The sequence below is a fragment of the Pantherophis guttatus genome, chromosome 3 (genome assembly GCF_059756535.1).
Source record: "Pantherophis guttatus breed Tessera chromosome 3, ASM5975653v1, whole genome shotgun sequence".
NCBI classification, from domain to species: domain Eukaryota; kingdom Metazoa; phylum Chordata; class Lepidosauria; order Squamata; family Colubridae; genus Pantherophis; species Pantherophis guttatus.
The window spans coordinates 155,557,508-155,578,226 of NC_142065.1; the positions used below are offsets into that span (position 1 = coordinate 155,557,508).

The 20,719-nt window shown below is 36.9% G+C and overlaps 1 protein-coding gene across 4 annotated transcripts in view; it reads left to right on the forward strand.

Annotated features, from left to right (window-relative positions):
• Positions 1-20,719, forward strand: part of ZNF516 (zinc finger protein 516) — a 133,893-nt gene that overhangs the window by 87,034 nt on the left and 26,140 nt on the right. For all 4 annotated transcript variants that reach the window (XM_034429336.3, XM_034429334.3, XM_087890388.1 and 1 more), the window contains one exon: positions 16,310-17,728. In XM_034429336.3, the coding sequence (XP_034285227.2) occupies positions 16,310-17,728 (1,419 nt within the window). The remainder of the gene's footprint in view (positions 1-16,309; positions 17,729-20,719) is intronic.

The window sequence follows — 20,719 nt, forward strand, 5'->3', positions numbered from 1 at the left end:
CATAGGTTTTGAAGATGTGTAGGTCTAGGAGCACCACAAAATGGTAACAGAGAGATGCAGAAAAAAAATCTTTGCTATCCCTGAGTGATCACTGATAGGCAAGTATCAGGTTCTTTAAACACCGCAGTCAGTATTTTTAAATACACAAACTAAAGGTTGGTATAAGAGGGAGTGCACTCAACCCTCACCATTAACATATTTTGGCAAAAGCCAGGTTTTGTTTGTTAGTAGTCTGGAACAAGAGGTAAGGAATCAACTTTCAATCCTTTTCTCCCAGTGTCAAGTCAGGGGAGTCCAGCAAAGAGTGTCATCTTGTCACCTGGCCTGGAGAATACCTTCTAACTCATGATTTTAGCTGGTGGGCATAAGGATGCTGGTGTCAACTTAAGTGTCATCTGAAATTATCCTGATGCTGCCCCTATCCAGATGAAGAGCATGCTGCATAATGTAATCCAGTGCAATTGATGCCAACAGTCTGCACCTCGCATGTTCGATTTTGTATTTTAGGCCCACTCCTATACCATAAAGCCAAAGTTGGGATTTGCCTACCTGATTTGCGGTTTGTGGCCATGATGAGGTGAAATGAATTTAAATGTTGGGACTTGTTGCAGGGAAACCTGCATTGATGATTCAAGAAAGTTATCTTTTGCCTACTAAAGATGTTGCAGTGCTGTCATGCAACACATATGATACATTTTGATGTCCAATTGATTTCCTGCTCCATGTATAATTAGATTATAATCTTCCATCTGCTTTCTTTCATACTTGGATACTTTTTTAAGTAAAATTAACATTGAAGTGTTATTCTCATGTCAAGTGTTTATAAAACAAAAATGGCCCATTAAAATCTAAACTCTTATTCAGTGTTTTTTTTTTAAAGAAAGGAAAGTGGCTGATATTCCAGCCTCAACTATAACATTTATAATCTTAATTGTCCAATTTGTTAAAACAGTGGCCCCCAACCTTTTAGGCATCAGGGACCAATTCCTGGGAGATAGATTTTTCCGCAGATCGGAGAGGGCATGCTTTCTCATGCTGCATGCATCCCGCTTTGCTTGCTTGCACGGACCAGTTGCTGGCATGCTGCGGACCAGTGCTGGTCCATGGACCGGAGGTTGGGGACCCCGTGTTAAAGGAATAAACAAGCAAATAATTAATATCCAATTTCCATTATTCTTTGGAAATAATAAAATCCAGCAATTAAACTTTCTATTCACTGAGACATAGAGGTTATAGTTAGTGTAGTGCATTGAGGCCTTTTATTAGGAATGGTGTGGGGATACAGGTGCCTCCATAGGAGTTCATTGACTGACTTTGGGTCAGGCACTATCTTTCAGCCTAAGTTCTCTGTGGCAGGATGCTTGATTATTCAAGGCCTATGTTATGAGAAAGGAAGAAGCTTGTTTTTCTTTTTCTACAATCCAGATCAACACCCTTAATTATGCATTTCAGAGGTTGACATAATAGAACAATTTAAATACATGTAGTTTATCATTACATGCTGTCTTGCTTTATTTTCTTCTATTGGAAGAAGTAATATTAATGCTTGTAAGAGCAATACAAGAGGAAATAATTTACATGGAAAGTTTTGTATCATAGTCACCTCTTTTAACAAAGTAGTTAATACCTGATCAGTCATTACCTTCCCACTTGCTGAAAGCCTTCTACAATAAGAAATGTTTTAATTTACTTTGAATCTAAGAGGAAGTGTGGGTGTGTGCTTTCATGTGAAAAGCCGATAAAACCACCCCATGTTCACAGTGTCTGCAATGTCCTAATGTTATTTCCACAGTATGGCAAAAAGAAAAAAAAATAGAAAGGTAATACATCAGTAGTGTGAATACATTGTATGACGTTTAATCAGAATCTCAGTTTCCTACCAAATATTTATATTTCTCTGAAGTGATTGTAAATCACACACAACTCCCATACAAGAGGGAGTGTGGGAATGGTTGGAAGCTCATTCCAATAGTTCATGCTTGCTTGCTTATTATCAAACTCAGCTGGAAACGTATTTTATATTCTTTGCCGATCTGCTTAATAAACGTTATTCCCACAAATCTGCAAATTCGAGTTCATCCTTGAAGGTAACAATGGAAAGGAATTAAAGCTTTTTAAAAAAAGTTTCATTAATGCTAAAAATGGCAATCTTTTGTTCTTCAGTACCCAGCAGTCCAGCTCCATTGTTAAAATCCCTTCGCCTAATATTATTTTTATTCTTTTTAGCTTTGTTTCTTATAATTTTTTTAATAATAATGATAACAGTGGTTGAGTTTTGATTAGTTATTTGTTAGCTTTGTGATATGCTGCCCAGAGTCACTTGCTTCGTGAAGTGGGCAGCTATATAATCTTTTTGAGAACATGGGTACTCTGATAAAATAGCTGTTATGTAGAGCATGACAATTTACGAATGGATGCTATGGCTCTCATCACCTAGTCAAAAAAACCCATTTTGTAGGGTGAATACAACTAGTTATCCAATCATGCATACACCCCCCCCCCCCAAGTATGATCTTCTGTTCTGCCTTTGCCCATGTGCCGGCAGAATTGGCATTTTGTGTGTCCCTTCAATTAAAGTTGTTGCTCAGAATACAGGAAACATGCCTTATCTATTGCATCGCTTGCCTTCTGGAAAGACATTGCCTCTGAGATTTATGTGGCTTCCACAACGTTGAAAAAAAGCCTTTAATACCTAGTTCTTCTCCGTGCCTTGGATGAGATAAATGGAGCCGTGTGTGTATTGTTGTTGCTGTTGTTGCTGTTGTTATTATTATTGTCTATAAATTATGCCCAGAGTCCATCTTGATTTTAGTTTGTGTTAGGTTTTATGCTATTTTTTTGTGAGCAGTCCACAGTTAGTTGGATTTGGGCTGTGTCTACATTGAATTAAATAAACAGCTAAAATAAAATGAGAAGCTCTTTGCTGCCACCCACTTGCTTTTGATGAAGGTGACTCTAAAAGCAGTTTCAGCAGAAGCTTGATAAAGAAGGTTCCAAGCCAGGAAAAAGTTTTAAGGTGAATGTTAGAATCCCTAACATTCCCCTAAAGCAAATGGTTAACCTTTGGGAGGCTCACGGCGAAACCATCATGGATTCAAACAGCTTCTTGCAGCTGCTTTCAACAAATAGAAAATAGATCCCAAGGAAACAGCAGACTTGTCGGGTTGACATGTAGACTGGACATGGTTTTCAAACAGATTATTCTCTGGCATATTCATGAGCACTTAGATAAGTCTGCTACAATTAACAGGACCCAGCTGTGTTATTTGCAAAGAAATCACGGTAGACTAATCATATCTCTTTTGCTAGAGTTACAGATAGCTCTGAATGAGGTAGTTCTGTATGAGATAGATTTCTGCTTTGTTCGGCAACTGTTCACAGTTATGATGGTGCTGAAAAAAAATAACTTTACGACCAAATAACACATTTATGATCTTTGCAGAGTCCCTTAGTCTAGTGATTGCCATTATAATCAGTATGCATTGCCCTGTGCCTGACCTGTTATTTTTCCTTTTTTCTCCCCTTGTGTAATTGGGGAGGGGGGGGGTTTGGAGAGGAAGGGTTTATAAGAAAGTAAGCAAACAATGGGAGATGCATATTGAAAGCAATGTGATGGCGTTGGCAGCCCCAAGTGCATTATGCAAACAGTTTGATGTATTCCCCATTGTGTGCCTGCTTACTCTCTTGTGGTCTTTCCTCTCCAACCTCGCTGCTCCACAAGAGGGGGAAGAAAGAAAATAATGTGAGTCAGACACAGAATAAAGATTTGTTTTACTTTGTCCTGAAGATAACTTTAAGTTTAGCATTTTAGGTTCATGAATGTTGAGAAGTAGGAGAAGGAAAATATAAAAAGTCCTCAGCATCATAAAGTCAAACATATGTATGTACTTTTGAAAATGGTTTTACTTCCCTTAAAGCTAATTGAGATTGGAGAAATATTAAAAGTTATTTCTAATTACCATTGATGTAAAGATTCATATATTTTTTCATTTAGAGAATTTCAGAATGTATTTTGGATTATAAATTGTGAATAGATGCCATCTTGTGGTTTCTTAAAGAAAATGCAATTCCAACTGAGTAAAGCTTTAGGCAGCTGCTGTCTGAATGAATACCACTATCTTAATGTATTATATTCTTATCAAAGATTACTTATCTTCTGAATGTTTACCCCTTTTGTACAGTGGCTTGTACTGAGGCAGCTCAGCTGTAATTATAAAAAAGACATTTGAACTCTTACTATATTTTCTGAAGATTTTAACAGAAATAAACTTTGTGTACATATGTAAAGCTATTATTTTTTAAAACAAATTTAAAATTTCTTTTTAAGACAATCATTTTTATAATGCAGATAAAAGTATTCTTTGTAAATACTATAAAGAACTTTCTCTGCACAGAAAGCCTATATTTCTAAATTATTACAGTCTACTAATCCAGCACAGGAATCTGGACTCTCTACCATGAGGTACTTGATTAGTTATTTGCACCTGCATGTAACCCATAGCCACAACTGTCACACTCCAAAAATCCCTTTCCGGTAGTAAGAGTAGTAAGATGATTGGTAGATTTTATGAACCTTCATACAATTTTATTGACAGAAGAGCAATTATTAGCAGAGTTGTTATATGGTAATGTTTGTAAGTGGGGTAAAACTTTTTGATGTAATTTAAAAGGAGCCTTTTTGTTATTTACCTGATTAACAGTAATCTGATCAGAATATGTCATCTTCTCTGGGTATCCATTAGTGCTTTAAGGAATATTAGCAGAAAATCAGAACATAGCCAAATTGTCACCAACATTTAGGTACAACAGTTGGCAAATAACTTCTAAATAGATGGGTTCAGAGCAGGGTGGATAAAAATAGATGGTTTTTTTAAAAAAAATTAAAAAATCAGATTTTTAAAAATTTAAATCGGATTTTTTTAATTTTTATCAAATTTATTTTAATAAAATGCTTTTGGAGTAAAAAATCTATCTAAAGATAGTTTTCTACTCAAGATACATTAATAATTTAGTTAATTCATCATGAAATGGAGCTTAGTTATGTAGCATGAGGCTATATATTCTGCAATATTGGGACTATCAGTGAGTCAACAGTGGGTCAGAGGAGGAGCCGCTGCAGGACAGAGATGACAGTTGCTCTTTAAAAATTATAATTTAAATCGAGTTGATGTAAATCAAGCCATTTTACTAGTTATTTAGATCACGGTTTAGAGGAACTCCACTTATTGAGAGGGAAACAGGTCACACTTGCTGTTCATCTCCATGTTGTGCATACTAACAGTGATGTGCCCACATTAGCCATATGACAGTGGGGGAAACTGAACATATCTTTTGGTGACTGGAGGTAGAGCGATCCTGTGTGTTTTTTTCTCAGATATTTGAATGCATGGAATGCATTTGAATCAGGGGTGGGTTCTAAAATTTTTTACTACCGGATCTGTGGGTGTGGCTTATTTTGTGGGCGTGGCTTGGTGGGGGGGTAATGTGACTGGGTGGGCGTGGCCAACTTTTTTTTTTTTTTTTTTTTTACTTTTAAAGGCATTTTTTCTACAACCTTAAGAGGTTGCAGAAAAAATTGCTTTTAGAAGCCTCTGACGATCAGGCAACAGCTGGGATCGCCAGAAGCTTTTAAAAGCATTTTTTCCCCTACAGCCTTTTCGGCCGAAGAGGTTGCAGAAAAAATGCTTTTAAAAGTAAAAGTAAAAAAAAAAAAAAGCCTCTGATGAGGTGGGCAGGGTAAGCGAGCGGCGACCGGGCCGGGGACCGGTTTGGGGGCGTGACCAGCCAATGTTATTACCGGTTCTCTGAACTACTAGAAATTTTTTACTACCGGTTCTTGCGAACCGGGAGCAACCCACCACTGATTTGAATGCATGTTTGAATACATGCTTTGATACTTGAATGCAATTGAAATTCTGGAAGGGATAAAACCTTTTGATTATTTAGAGAGGGGAAATAGGAATGTGTTAATTTTAGTTATAGTCCTATAATAGCTATTTATTATATATCATTAGGAGCCGCAGTGATTAGAATGCAGTATTGCAGGCTAATTCTGCTGACTGCCAGGAGTTCGATTCACTGGCTCGAGGTTAATTCAGCCTTCCATCCTTCTGAGGTGGGTAAAATGAGGACCCAGATCGTTGAGGGGCAGTATGCTGACTCTGTAAAACCACTTAGAGACTGCTGTAAAGCACCATGAAACAGTATATAAATTTAAGTGCTATGTGCTATTAGCTTTATTTTTGAATAACTGCAGAGATTCTGAATTTATTTATTTACTTAATTATTTGTTTGATTTATAAATCCGCCCATCTTATTTATATAGTTCTGGGAAGCTTACTGTTTTGCTAACTAAAACAGACTGAGTGATTTATGGTCCACTATCATTCCTTGGAAATTATGTGAGGCCATGCTTTATGTTTCTTTAATTGCACAATATGTCTAATGACTTTTTTTTAGTTTGCGCTTATTCAGTTAAAAAGCACTAGTGGTTGCAAATCCCTACTGTTTGGGCCCATTTTATTATTGTTCCTATTCCTATTTATGTTTTTAATAGGAATGATACCCCTCTAAACATACACAGGTTCCTAATTTTTTTTAAAAAAAGAGAATACAATTGAAACATGAACAAATAGAAACAGTATTTGTCTAATATGGCTATAATAGGCTTGGATTCAAAGGGTGAAAAACATGATTCAGAGCATACTTAGGCATTATATCAAAAGTATCTCTTCCCAAAATCTCATGCCAGCTGTTTTAAGGAATTTTTGGCAGGTGCTGTGCGGGGGCCCAACGATCTCCTGAATCTCATTTTTGCCCATCAGATCTGCATCTCTGTACAGCCATGCTGTATAAAGCAATAGTTACAAAAAGTAATTTGACTGTACAGGTTTAGACAACTGGCTGTCTTCAGACTTTCTCCCATTTAAAAAAAGAAGCAGCTTTGGGCATAAAGCCTGCTAGTTTGGTCTGAAGTTCAAGGCAGTCAGATAACTGCTACGTACAGAGCTTGAAATGGCATGACGTGCTGTCTCCATTTATTTCAGGTAATCTAAAAACCACATCACTGCTGCTTATTATTATTATTATTATTATTATTATTATTATTATTATTAATAATAATAATAATAATAAAATTTGTATGCCGCCCTATCTCCAAGGGCTCAGGGCGGCTCACACAACAATCAACCAACAACTATTAAAATCAACAAATATACACAAAAAATATAAAAAGTTTTAAAAAGTTTTAAAAGATTTAAAATATACTACCCCATCAGTCCAGGCTGGGGGACATAAATAGCCAGGTTTTCAATTCACGGCAGAAGGTGCGAAGGTCAGGGGCCAACCGGAGCCCCAAAGGAAGTTGATTCCAAAGGGTGGGGGCGCTCACAGAGAAAGCTGTACTCCTGGGGGTCGCCAGCCGACATTGTCTAGCCGACGGCACCCTGAGTAGGCCCTCTCTGTGAGAGCGCACCAGGCGATGGGAAGTTGACGCTGGTTGCAGGTGATAGAATAAGTAGAATTTGTTCTTTGGTAGCGCGAGTGGTTGGATTTAATTTTAGTAATTTAGAAGCGCTTATAGACCTAGGATTGTGTAGCACAGTTTATGAGATATGACATAAATTAATTTTCCACATGGATTAGGATTGTACAGTATGTTCTCCAAATACTGTATATTGGATTGTAGGCTTCCTACGAAAAACAGGGCTGATTTCCCAGTGGGGCAATATTTGAATTACTACTTCAGTCTCAAATGTAATCTGGCAAGTAGATAATGAAGTGAAACAGATGAATAAAGTTTGACCAATCTTGTGTCACAATTAGTTTCGTTTTGTATTATTTATATTCATTTATTTAGGTGGCTGCTGTCTTGTTAATTTCTTTAAAATAACTTTATTAGTCGTAGCTCATTTTATTTTATAAAAATAATGTGGCAGATTAAATAGTAATACCAAGTATGTAACAGCATCATACTTTGATTCTGGTCATTTTGATTGTGGCATCAAACCTAGTCCATTCAGTGGAATTTAATGCAGTATATAAGACCACAGATGAAAGCGTTCTTCTCTGTGAAACGTGTTGTTTTGTCACCAGGGTCCCTCCCAGTTCTACCTTCTTTGCTGAGGAGAGCTATCATCCCGAATAATCCAGATCCTGTTAATAGTGTGCATGAAATGGGCATGTATTGAATTAAGGTAGAAAATTATCTTTTCTTACTGGCTATTGCGAGGTAATGTATCCAGAATAACTCACTCCTTTCTAGGTAACTATTACTGTATCCATTTAAGGAATACAACAGAATCTAATGTTTGTTCCAGCTTTTAGTTTTGCACATTAATTCTCCTACCCCATATCGGTTGCTGTATCACAGTGGTGGCTAATCTTTTTGCCATCACATGCCACAAGTGGGGTGAGCAAAGGGGGGTCACGCGCGCGCATGCCCACACCCATAATTCAATGTGCCCCACCCATCTGCACATGTGTGTGCGACCCCCCCCCACTCCCCCTGCTTTTGGCATGTGATGGCATGGTGGGCCTGGTAGGCCCTTTTTTTTTGCCCTCCCCAGGCTCCAGAGACTTTCTAGGAGCCTGGGGAGGGTGAAAATGGCCTTCCCCATCTCGGAGGCCCTCTGGAGGCCAGAAACTGCCCGTTTCCTGGCTTCCAGTGGGCCCAGAAGGCCCGAAAATCAGGTGGCTGGCACGCGCATGCGTGCTGGAGCTGAGCTAGGGCAACACTCACGTGCCCACAGATATGGCTCTGCGGGCCACATGTGGCACACGTGCCATAGGTTCACCATCACGGCTATATCATATTTGAAGCAAACACCCTATTTCATTCTGTATCTAGATCGTAGATACATGTTTCAGTTTAGATGCCAACCATCCCAAACCAGCTGTTTCATGCATGGAATAATTTGTGCATAAACCATGTTACCCCTTTAATTAACACTATGACCCTTGTCACTGTGTTTCTTCGGATTAGTGTATAGTTGCATGGAATATGTGGTTAATTCAAATGGAATCAATCCATGGAATTCTCTCCTTGGCATCCAAGAAAGCATAGAGAGATCTTCCTGCTGTCCAGAATCTCCTTACTCACTCAACAGTACAATTTTAAAATGACTGCCAAAGCACATGACAAGATGATGATAAACTTTCTCCAAATGGCATGGCAGTAGGCAAGGTGTGTATGTGTATGGGACAGTCACCACAAGCTCTCCACAAAAAGAAAAATTGCTTCCAGTTTCCTTTTGTCTCCCTCACTCATTTCCCCCATCTTCCAGCTGTTTGTCTGCTAATAAATACAGGCCAAAACTCTATGAAAGCTAATGGTGGGATTAATGAGGATGGGGGGGGGGAAGCAATTAAATATATTTATTTTTTCACTCATTCATTTGGTTCATTTCTACACCGTCCGTCTCAATAAAAATTGAGTGAGGCAAGATGTTCAGCTGAAAATTTAACGGGTGGGGGGGATATGATTGCTGGCTGATTGGTGAAAGAGAGAAAAGATAGATTGGGAACTTACGTGAATAACTGTCTAGAGTAGTGGTCCCCAAACTTTCTGGCTCTACGGACCAGTGGTGCTGGTGGTGGGGAGCAAAAGGGGATGATTTCATGCACATGCCTGTTGGTTGCACAAATGGAGCTTCACTCGCTCGCCCAACACTTGTGTGGCCCGGTTCACAATGGACCACAGCCCAGTAGTGGGCTGTGGACCGGGGGTTGGGGACCTCTGGCCTAGAGGAGAAAAATATAAAGGTGAGGGTTTGTAGGTCTTTGGAGACATATCGAAAGGTAATAAAAACATTCTCCTTCCCTCAGAATCCATGGGAATGGGTTCCTTGAACTGATGTTGCAAAAATAGGGTATTTCAGGACGGGAGGACCATTCTGAATGATTGCGCAAAAGGGGCAGTTTTCTAGGAAAATTTAGAATTTTCACCCCATGGGAAGAAGCAGGAAAAATAACCCCGAATAATCTTGGAATTGATTTGATGACTAGTAAATGCTGTTTTTATAAGGCACTTTGGAGCATGGTAATTGGCTCAAGTGAAAAGGCTGATAAAATATGAGCAATAAGCTTCCCAATGCTTAGTTACTATGCAGAGCATTGTTAAAATGAGTCCACATAACTTCTGCAGATTTCTCTTTATTTAGTTTGTTTAAATTAGTTAATCATTTTTATGGTTCACTGACACTTTATTTAAGGGAAAACCACATGGATGTGTATTGCTGCAGTGCAAATTATGTATTATAGTATGCTATGCACCCATATTCCTCTAAGTAAATAAGCCCTGTACATACTGTTGTTCGAATGACAACACAGTCCCGTGGTTAATACACAAAGATAATAATTTTGTGTTAGGAATAGGCATGGGATTGGTATTAAAGACACATGCTTTGTTCTGTAATATAACCAGGTGTTTTTCTTTTGTTTTCTCTTCTGCTCAATTTATCAGGACAACAACTATGCCTCTGCAATAGATTTTGCTTGCTTGCTTGCTGAATGATTGATAGATGGAGGATTGATTTAAGGAGAGTTGTTTCAGTAGCTGGTTCTGGCCATCTAGAATTTGGAAATAATTCTCTGGCGAGCTCTCGTTTATTGGAATAGAGTACAAAGTTCTGTATGTAAATGGTTAGGCTGCGTAACAGTGTGTTCTGTCAAATAGAATTTAAGGCCTTTTATTATTTGTCGTGTGAAATGAAAAACATAAATTGGTTGCCATGATTTTCGTCCCCATATATTAGCAAATGGGTTAGATACAGATGCCCCCCCCCTCGATAAAACAAGAAAAATAACTTCCATACTGAGCCAGGCTGTGGCAGTATCTTTCAGCATTTTCTTTGTGCGTAAAAAGTTTCCCACACTGTTTCTACATAGAATCCTTAGGAAAAGAATGTTGTAAGTAATTAAATACTATAATGTCTATGCAATGTTAACAATGCTCTTGGCCTTCTGTGTTATTAAAAGAAATGTGCTTCATATAAATAAATGCTATGTGTAGATAGCTTAACATTAAACATTTCAACAGGGATATGGAGTTCTTTGGAAACAACTTGGGAGACATTTAGATTTCTCTTTTCTGATCTTACTTTACTTTACTTTACTTTATTCAAATTTCTATACCGCCCTTCTTCTTTCGGACTCAGGGCGGTGAACAGCCAAGATAAAAACATCTATACAAAACATCACAGTTAAAAAATAAAGTTAAAATAATTTATAAATTTGGCCCATAATTTAAAACTTGTCAATTAAAATGATCTATTAGCCACACCCACACACCACATATGAATTTGATAAAATTTGTTCCCAATCATGCATGGCACTAAAATATAAAATATTATTGTCGTTGTGAGTAAGAATTTTGATTGTTTCGTGAAATAACATTCTCTCATTTCCCTTGCTGTCATATCAGAGTTCGCTCTGTTTTTAAAATAAATCTGCCATCATATTTTCAAATTGTTTGTTAGGTCACTCTGCTCCTTCCAATAGATTTATTTATTCTTCCAATGATCTACATTCTTTGACTGCTTTGTTTTGTTTTTAAAGAAATCCAATGCCTGGCTGCCAAAGCTATTTTCTTTTTCTTAGAAAAAGTTGTTTTGTTCACATCTGTAAGATGGTCTCTGTAATTTTCCAGGAATTGAGCAATAAATAAATATTTCCTCTTGTAAGTTTAAAAATGTAGATCCAATTTAATAATATAATATTGAGTCTGAAATGTTTGGAAGCCATTGCATCTAGTGGTGGATTCCTTTATTACTCTTTTGTTGCTGAAGGAGACTTAACTTGTTGACTCTTCTAGGAGTTCATTGAAGTTGCTAGTAAATGGCTGATGTCTTTGGTGATTTAAGAAAGATTGTCACTGAACTATGAAGTACATTTTCAAAGTGATCGCCCCTCCCCTTTTAAAAATATTATATTATATTTATCATAATTATTTTTGTTTTCCTCCATCTTGAATAAAAGAGAAAATTTAGGATTCTGGAAAGAAAAACGGGGACAATTTACATAATGTTTATTAAACTTCTGCGAATAACTCTATAACAGGTTAAATAGACAAATCACTTGGCCAGTTTTAAATACCTAGGTTTGGTGCAGGAAAAACAGAAGGTTTGTGAGATTTTTGCTTAATATTGTTTCTGGTATCAACTCTTGGCCAGAGCTGGAATGTGTACATCACTAGGATGTCAGAAATACTACAACAAAGATGGCTAGAATATGAAGCTCTTCCTCAGGTTACTGCTGTTGTCTTTTAACATTCTGCATCGTTATATGAAAAAATATGAAAAGAAATCAAATAATTTACAAATCAGTTTTTCCAGCAAATCTTCTCCACGGTGTATTTTATATGGAATGTATTCTTACATAATACGTTCTTGGGAATCCCAGTCTTATTTAGTTTAAATACATACCAGAACTATTGTGGCAAGGGATCTCAAATTGTCACAAGTGCTACTTTAGGAGTAATTTGTTAGCTCATGAGCCACAAAACTGAAAGCTTTTCATGCATTGATACTGAAGTCTGTAGCCAAATGAAGAGTGTCATGTGTGATTAAATGTAACTTTATTAACTAAAAATCACTTGATTGTAAGAGAACTTCCAAACATTGCTATTTCACTTTGCTCACTGAACATAATAGTTCAGAAGGTGCACCTCTCTGGCTTTTCTAACACAGATTTGGGGGAGGGGGGATATCTTATTAAAATTGTTTAATTAAATAGATTTTTTTTTCTGCTTGATGTCCAAATATTAACACAGTAAAGAGGTATATGGCCCCAAACTTCTAAAATACATGCATTTTGGTACAGACGTTCATTTCCTGGGAGGATGGGGTACAGTGTACTGAAGTGTTCATGCTTGAATACCTTGGATATTCTTAGTGGATTTTTTTGGTCATTGCTTGTTGTGTGCGTGTACACACACACACACACACACACACACACACCTCTGGGATACTAGATAATATTGAAGGATACTTCAAGATATTGGTGCAGAACTACTAGCTCATATCAAATAAACATAGACTCCCATTTGCTGCTCATTCAGTAAGTTACCTATATGATGCATAAAATTTTAGGAAAAGTCCTAGCAGTCTCATCAGCTTTTGGGAGTCCATATTGGTTTAGAGGTAAAGGTACCAGGCTAGAAACCAAGAGAATCATAGGCACGAAAGCCAGCTGGGTGACTTTGGGCCAAGCCCTCTTTTTCCAATTCACCTCATAGAATTATTGTAGTGGAGAAAATAGGAGAAGGGCGAAGTATTAGGTATGTTTGCTGCTTTATTTATAAAAACAATAAAGGTAGGATAAAAAATATCTAAACTCTTAACAATCTAAATCATTTTTTTTTACTGTAGAAAAGAAAATGAAAATAGAATAGCAGAACAATGCATTTTTATTTGTAACTAGAAACTATCTGGAATAATTCTGGGAATGTAAACCCTTCCATTGAAATGTTTCTTCACTCAGGAAGCCTACCAAAGGTTTTTTGGACAGGTCATGATTTCTAAGATCTTATTAGAAGATCTTCCTCTTCTGATAAGATTAATTTTTATCTTTGCTTAGCCTCTATGTAAACAAGCTCCACCACATGAAATGTCACAGAAAAGCCACCTCGTTCTTCTAGCTGGTGTTATATTGAGTTGTGACAGATCTGCTTTGAAAATAACACAGATGTGCAGTCTCTTAATTTCACAGTTCCACATAACTCCCCCCCCCTTTTAAAATGTAGATACAGCTAGTAATCTTGGGCATGTGCTTTCAGGAAGTCTTAACTTGTAAAACAGGAAGGTTTAAAAAAAACCCCACTTTAAACACAAAGGACCTTGTCCCTTTGAGAGTTTGAAAAGAAAATGATGTTAACAGAATAAAGTATTCAACCCTGTTAGACAGCAAATCTATGGGTTATTTTTAAGCTAATTACTCAGAATTAAACAAAGGCTTAATGCCTTTTCCCTGAACAGGAGCTGAGGTCAAATTAAATGAAGCTGAGACGTTTTTGTTGAACGTTCAGGCTTTAAACAGATCACATTTGGCAGGGTTGGAACTGTGCCTACGGTACCAAAGTTGTACTAAGCAACAGTGATGTGTTTGATTTTCCAAAACACTTGCTTGTGCTGAGATAAAATGCAGATGCAAAAAAAGACTCCTTGTGCTCTGTTTCTACCAGTCTTCAGGAGTTCTCAGCACTTCTGTATAGATGGAAGAGAACTATTTAGCAGTAATCCTGGACTTTATCAGTAAATGAGTAATGAAACTTAAAGTAAACCATGCATATTAACCCAACTGTAAAGAGTTAGCATGAGCAAACACAGTGTATGTTCTGGGCGAGACTAAAAGGAAGACAGATGTTTTATAATGTCAGTTGTTCGATAAATGATCTAAAGCATTCTTGATTCTATATTTCTTCTTATAAGAAATACTTTAAAATGTAATTACGTGGTCTCTCTCACCCACCCACCCTCTCTCTGTGTATGCATAGATACTGTATAGAGGAGATATATGTTACATTTCGAGATAGATACAGATGTAGATAACTGGTGTTTAGAATATGCTCGAGTGTTCACAAGAGTCTGAGCCTGAAGAAATATTAAACCGTATTTGATAAATGATTACTAGAACATTTGTAAATATAATACAGATAGTCCTCGACTTACAACCACAATTGAGCCCACAATTTCTGTTGCTAAGTAAAACATTAGTTGAGTGAATTAAGCCCCATTTTACGACTTTTCTTGCCACAGTTGTTAACTGAATCACTGCAGTTATTAAGTTAATAAACATGGTTGTGAAATGAATCTGGTTTCCCCATTGATTTTGCTAGGAAGAAGGTTGCAAAAGGTGATCACATGACCCCAGGGACACTGCAACTGTCATATATAGGAGTCAGTTGCCAAGCATCTGAATTTTGATCATGTGACCATGGGGATGCTGCAACGGTTATAAATGTGAAAAACTGTCACTTTTTTCAGTGTCATCGTAACTTTGAACAGCCACTAAATAAACTGTTGTAAGTTGAGGACTACCTGTACATGAACTTCTTTAATATTTAAATGAAATGACTAATTCTGATCCTGTTAAAAGTAAATAATTTGATTTTATTTCAGAACAGAAGTTGGAAAATTGTAATTGAAGGATGTTTATTATTAATTGTTATTAGTTAATTCATCTAAGGAATTTGGACTGCTGAGGGTGGGTCCGAACCCAGCTCTTCTCATTCCTAGTCTGAAATCTTAAATACTGCACCTCACTGATTCATTTTGAAATGAAGAGCTTGTAAACAAAAATGCAGAGTTATCCTTATGTATTACATATTCAGAATATGTTGAATATAGGGTTGTGGGGTTTTTTTTGTTTTTATTTTTTTGCTATTCTTTTATCTGTTCTGCACAATTTTTATTTCATTCTTTGAAATTCTGTATAGTTCATTTGCAGAACTGTCCCAAAAAGTCACATCATATAGCATGTCTCAGTTTTGTAGCGAAATAGACTTGTCATGTAGTAGCCAGTTGAGAAAAATAGCCCGATTTCTGTAATAGCACCTTACGGGTGTGCCTGGTTTGTTCTTTTTGTGAAACAAGAACAATGGAACAAGAATCAGATGTTCTCACCGATACAGGTTTAGGATTGGTTTGTGAGTGTGTCCTTGGCTGGTTTCCCATCTTTATTGCCTTGATTGGATTGAAGTGTCTTGTAGATTTGAACTTTAACTTTATCAGTACGCTTTGCCGGAATTTCTGGAATAGTAGTAGAATGTGAATGAAAATTGTATAGCCATGACTGTGAAAATAGCTATAATTACTTTAAACAGGCATGTGCCCCCTACCCCATCCCTCTTGCCCGCCACATTACCTTAAACATAATTTAGTAGCTAGTCTTTAATATCTGAAAGTTGCTTTTCCTGATTGTTAATTAGTTTATCTCTTTAAACTATAGGGAAATGTTATTTTGATAATACTGGGGACATAAAATATAGACTTCCTGATTGAGTAAGTCAGTGCAATCTTACAGCATTATCATAAACTGTTTTCGGTTCCTGTTTTCAGTATCATGGAACACAGTATCCTGTGCAAATTAATTAATTTCTTTTAAAATATGCAGTTTGGTGAGAATAAAGCAATACTGTTTATAGTATAAGATTTCATGTACATGCGAGTTATAATACCTGTGCCTTAAATGCTGGGCTCCCAAGCTTTTTTTTCCTCATCCAAATCATCATTTTGTCCTTGTTTTTAATTTTCCTTGACAAGTGTCTTTTTAAACATATCTTCATATTAATTTTTGTATGTGTACTCTACAGGTAAAAAACCATATCTCTGCAATTTTTCTGCTGAAGATGCATCTGGGACAGCCATACAGCTCAATCAGGAAAGAAACAATAGAGAAAAAAATGCTGTGGAATCTAAACCCGAAGTGCTAAAGGTGGCATCTACACCACAGGACAAGATCAAAGAACCATTTACAAAATATGTGGATTGCAAAATTTACCCTGATTCAAAGATGTCAGCATTTCAGCAAAGCTATGATTTTCCTTGTTCCAGTAAGACTGCTGATGTGAGACTGAATTTGCAAAGCCCCTTGGAAATTCAGCAGAAGCTCGCTAAAGAGATCCTTGTAGAGATGAATGAACATTCTGTGCTCAATAAAGATACAGAGATGTCTGAAAAGACTCCATTAGATCTAAGTGAGAAATCAACTAGGGCTGATTCGAGTTTTACCTCAACCTTGCAGGCTGCTCTGATTGTCCACCGATGTCCTTACTGCAGTCATAAAACTTACTATCCAGAAGTCCTGTGGATGCACAAAAGAATTTGGCACAAAGTTAGTTGTAATTCCATGGCTCCTGCTTGGGTTCTTCAAAATGGATTCAAGAGTATAAAACATAATTCTATTTTTATGGCAAGAAGTGGGCGCACTGGACCACCTCCTGTACTTGGTGGGAAAGAATGCCAACCTTTGCCTATAGCCAGATTTACACGTACTCAGGTGCCGAGTGGGTTGTCAGGATCCAAAAATAATAATTATTCTGATATTGCTGTATCTCCTAAGTCTGGGGCTATGGCAAAAGATGTACCATCCACTGGGGGCTGTGGTCCGCAACCATCAGCTATTGATGGATATAGACCACCCAAACCTAACCACACTCATGAACAATACGGTACCCAGCAGCCCCAATTAAAATCAAAATTTGATGTGAACTCCAAATTGATGCAAACGGGAAACTTTAGCAGAAATTCAACGCCTTCCCATACAGTGATATCTAAACCTAGCGGACCGCCCTCCAGTAGCAGAGAAGCAGAAAAGTACATAGTCCCTCAAGTAAATACTGGATCTGCTCCTTTAATCAAGCATTGTACTCCAGATACAGGGAAGGCCAAATTTTTATCTCCATCTCAGTACCACCCTCTGTGTAAAACTGAGCCATGCGTTACTCAAGAACCTCCATCAATGCCTCAGCAAGAACGTACCGCCAAGAGGGAAAGTGAAATGAGAGCATTGATCAATTGTACTGGAGGATCCAGAACAAGTCCTTTGATGCAACCTCAGCCTGTTGCAGCAGGACCTCCTCCACCTGTACATTCCACCAAACAGGAGCCATCCCCTGAGGGGCATGAGAAATGTTTGGATATTGTAAACATCTTAAAGACCTCCATTCCAAAGGATCTGGCTACTTTCTACCAAACCTGGGGTGCCAATAGCCCCGTAATGGACCGTGCTGGTAAGAATCCTAAGAACTGTCTTTCCAGCATATTTTTAAATTCTTAATTTCCCCCCTCCCTAACATAAGGAATTCCACAAAAAACTTGTGTTGTTACTGTCTGTGTTTGACAAGGTTATCTCTCCTATTTAACTGTCCTGTCCTGCATCAGATCATTTAGGTGGCTTACCTGGGAGTAACACTGCTATTGAACTTAATGACATTTCCTTCTGAAGAAAGATATGTAAGGTCTCACTGCTAGAATTCTGTCTGCAATTAAGTGCTGGATTCCGTCCCTTTTTTTTTTAAAGGGGGGGGGGAGAGGCTTGAGAGAATTCCTTCTCCATGAAATGTCCAAGCAAAAGTTAACAGTATCAGATTTGTATCCAATCTAAAATAGGGGGCAGGCATTTACTTTGTGTGAGAAATGATTATTTCACGAAAATTACGACTTTATTGAAAGTTTCGAGTGCAAGGGATTTTCAGAATTCAATGACAGATCTGTGCTTTGGAGATAAAACTGATGATAAAACATTGAAGACAGAGGGAAATGAAATAATAATAAAAAAATCAGTATTAGGGCAAAATAATTTTGGCTAGGTTTGAAGTTTGTTGGATTTTCAGACTCCAATTTAGCTGCTAGAATCAGAACTGTAATGTCTAATTTGCAGTGGATTTGAGTAGAAGTCTTGGGAACTGGATAATTCAGATTGACTTGAAGGATATTTGACTCTGCATATCTCAATCCTACCAATCCTGCACCATTATTATTCTTTATTTCAAATGGTTGTGAATTTCAAAGTAGTTCTTTTATGGCAAGCAAAATTGTTATATATAGCAGTATTTTCAGTCATAAGGGCAACTATCATTTTAATATTTAAAATGAGAATTTACTAATGTATACTTATTAAACATGCTTTATAAATGTGATATGATAGCAATAATGAAAGAGTGCTCCTGAGCATATGCAGAGCTCTATTTCCATGTCAGGTTGCCAGAATTGCATAGCCAAAACCTAGGATTAGCAATAACTAGTAGACTCCCACAATAGCAGAAGGAGCAAGCAAAGAAAATCCTAATTCTGGAGAAGATTTAGGCTTAGCTGGAAATCTTGTTCAAATACAAAACTAAATATAGCATTCTCAGAATTTAAGACGAATTGATTTATCAACAAGACAATAGGATAAAAGAATGCAGCATTTGACATCAATGTCTTGTCTTCCCTAAGTGATTTATTAAAATTTACTTTTTTTTTCTTGTTTGCCCAGTGTAAATATTTTTGTTGCTTATTCTCCTAGATAAATGTAGCCCTTTTCCTTATGAGCTAAATTAATAAAGAATTTAATTATTAACCAGTTAGAAAGAATAAGCCCCATTTTGGGAAAATTCCTTGCAAATGTGCACATACCCTGAAGATTTATATAGGTAGTTGTGTACGATGTCCATTGAGCAAAAGGAAGTTACAGCATGTTTGCCAAGATGTAGAACAAAAGAGATAAGTATCTTGATGAGTTTTGTCCAGCTGTTGGTAAGAAAATATCCTTAAAATATGGCATAAACATTTGATTTGTAAAAGATACTGTAAAACTGTTAGCAATTATCTGTAAAGAGCTGTAGGGTAATATCTAATAGGTTGCTGAGAGTAGGGAAGTTGAACTTGATAGAATTGTTACCTAGGCAAAAAGGGTTGAAATATTTGTAAGATTTGAGAAACAAGGTAATATTCAAAAGCAATTGGGCAAACATGTCCCTAATTCATTGAACAATAAACTAGAGGAGAAACAGCATAATCATAACTTGCAGGATTCTGTTCTTATAGCCAATCTTAATACAAGTTAGTCTTGTAGATTCTTGATCTGTTTTACTTAGTGGGACCTGCATAAGTGCTTTAAGAAGTTGCAGTGCAAACATATATATCCATTATTTTGCTTATTGAAAAAGTTACCTTGTTTCCCCGAAAATAAGATCCTGTTCTATATATATATATATTTTTTTTTTTGAACCCTGAAATAAGCGCTTGGCCTTATTGCCATGCGCTCAAAAGCCCGATTGGGCTTATTATCAGGGGATGTCTTATTTTGGGGGAAACGGGGTATAAGGGCCCCTTCTTATAATGGGGCTACTATTAAACAGATGAAAAATTCATTTTTAATTTTTTTTTGCATTTTTGAACCCACATATGAACTAAAACTTCGTTCTTTTTCAAAAATTAATGTTTTTAGCTCTTCCCAGTTCAAAAAAACATGGCGTGTGTAAAGGCTATATACAAAGATTTAGGAAAATAATGTATGAAAATGCATCCTAATAGACAAAAAATATGTGCAGAATCTGAACATTAAACAAACTTGGAAATAAAAACATGCTTATTTGGAAAACGACCAAAGAAAACACACACACACACACACACACACACACAAATGAGTCAAGACAGGAATAAGATGAAAGAAAAAGAGAAAATAATGATAAATAATAAGAGAGAGAAACCATTGTGACAGATTTACTTATTGGTGACTACTATTTGGCAGTGCCTTTTTTTATGTGGTAAAGAAAAATCCACTTGAATTGGGATGAATTTGTTCTTTGGTTCTTCCCATGTCAACATTGCTCCATTTCTGGAATAGCTAATGCCAGGATCAGGAACATTTTCAGAAGATGATTTTTTTCCCCTGATAGTAATTTTGGTAAGTAGGAAGCAATCACATGTTAGACATTTTCCACATTCAGACTATAGAATGCCTTGACTTCAAGTCTTCCCAGATTATTTTAGCCATAATCTATAGGATGACTTTTGACTTTTTTCTTATCCTGCAGCAATATGAAACTCTCAGATGCCGATAGTAATGCCATTATACAACTTAGGACAGCTCTCATTAATAGGACATGCTACATAGGTAGTCCTTGACTTACAACAGTTCATTTAGTGACCATTCAATGTTACAATGGCACTGAAAAAAATGACTTATTTTTTTCATATTTAGAACCATTGTCACGTAATCAAAATTCAGATGCTTG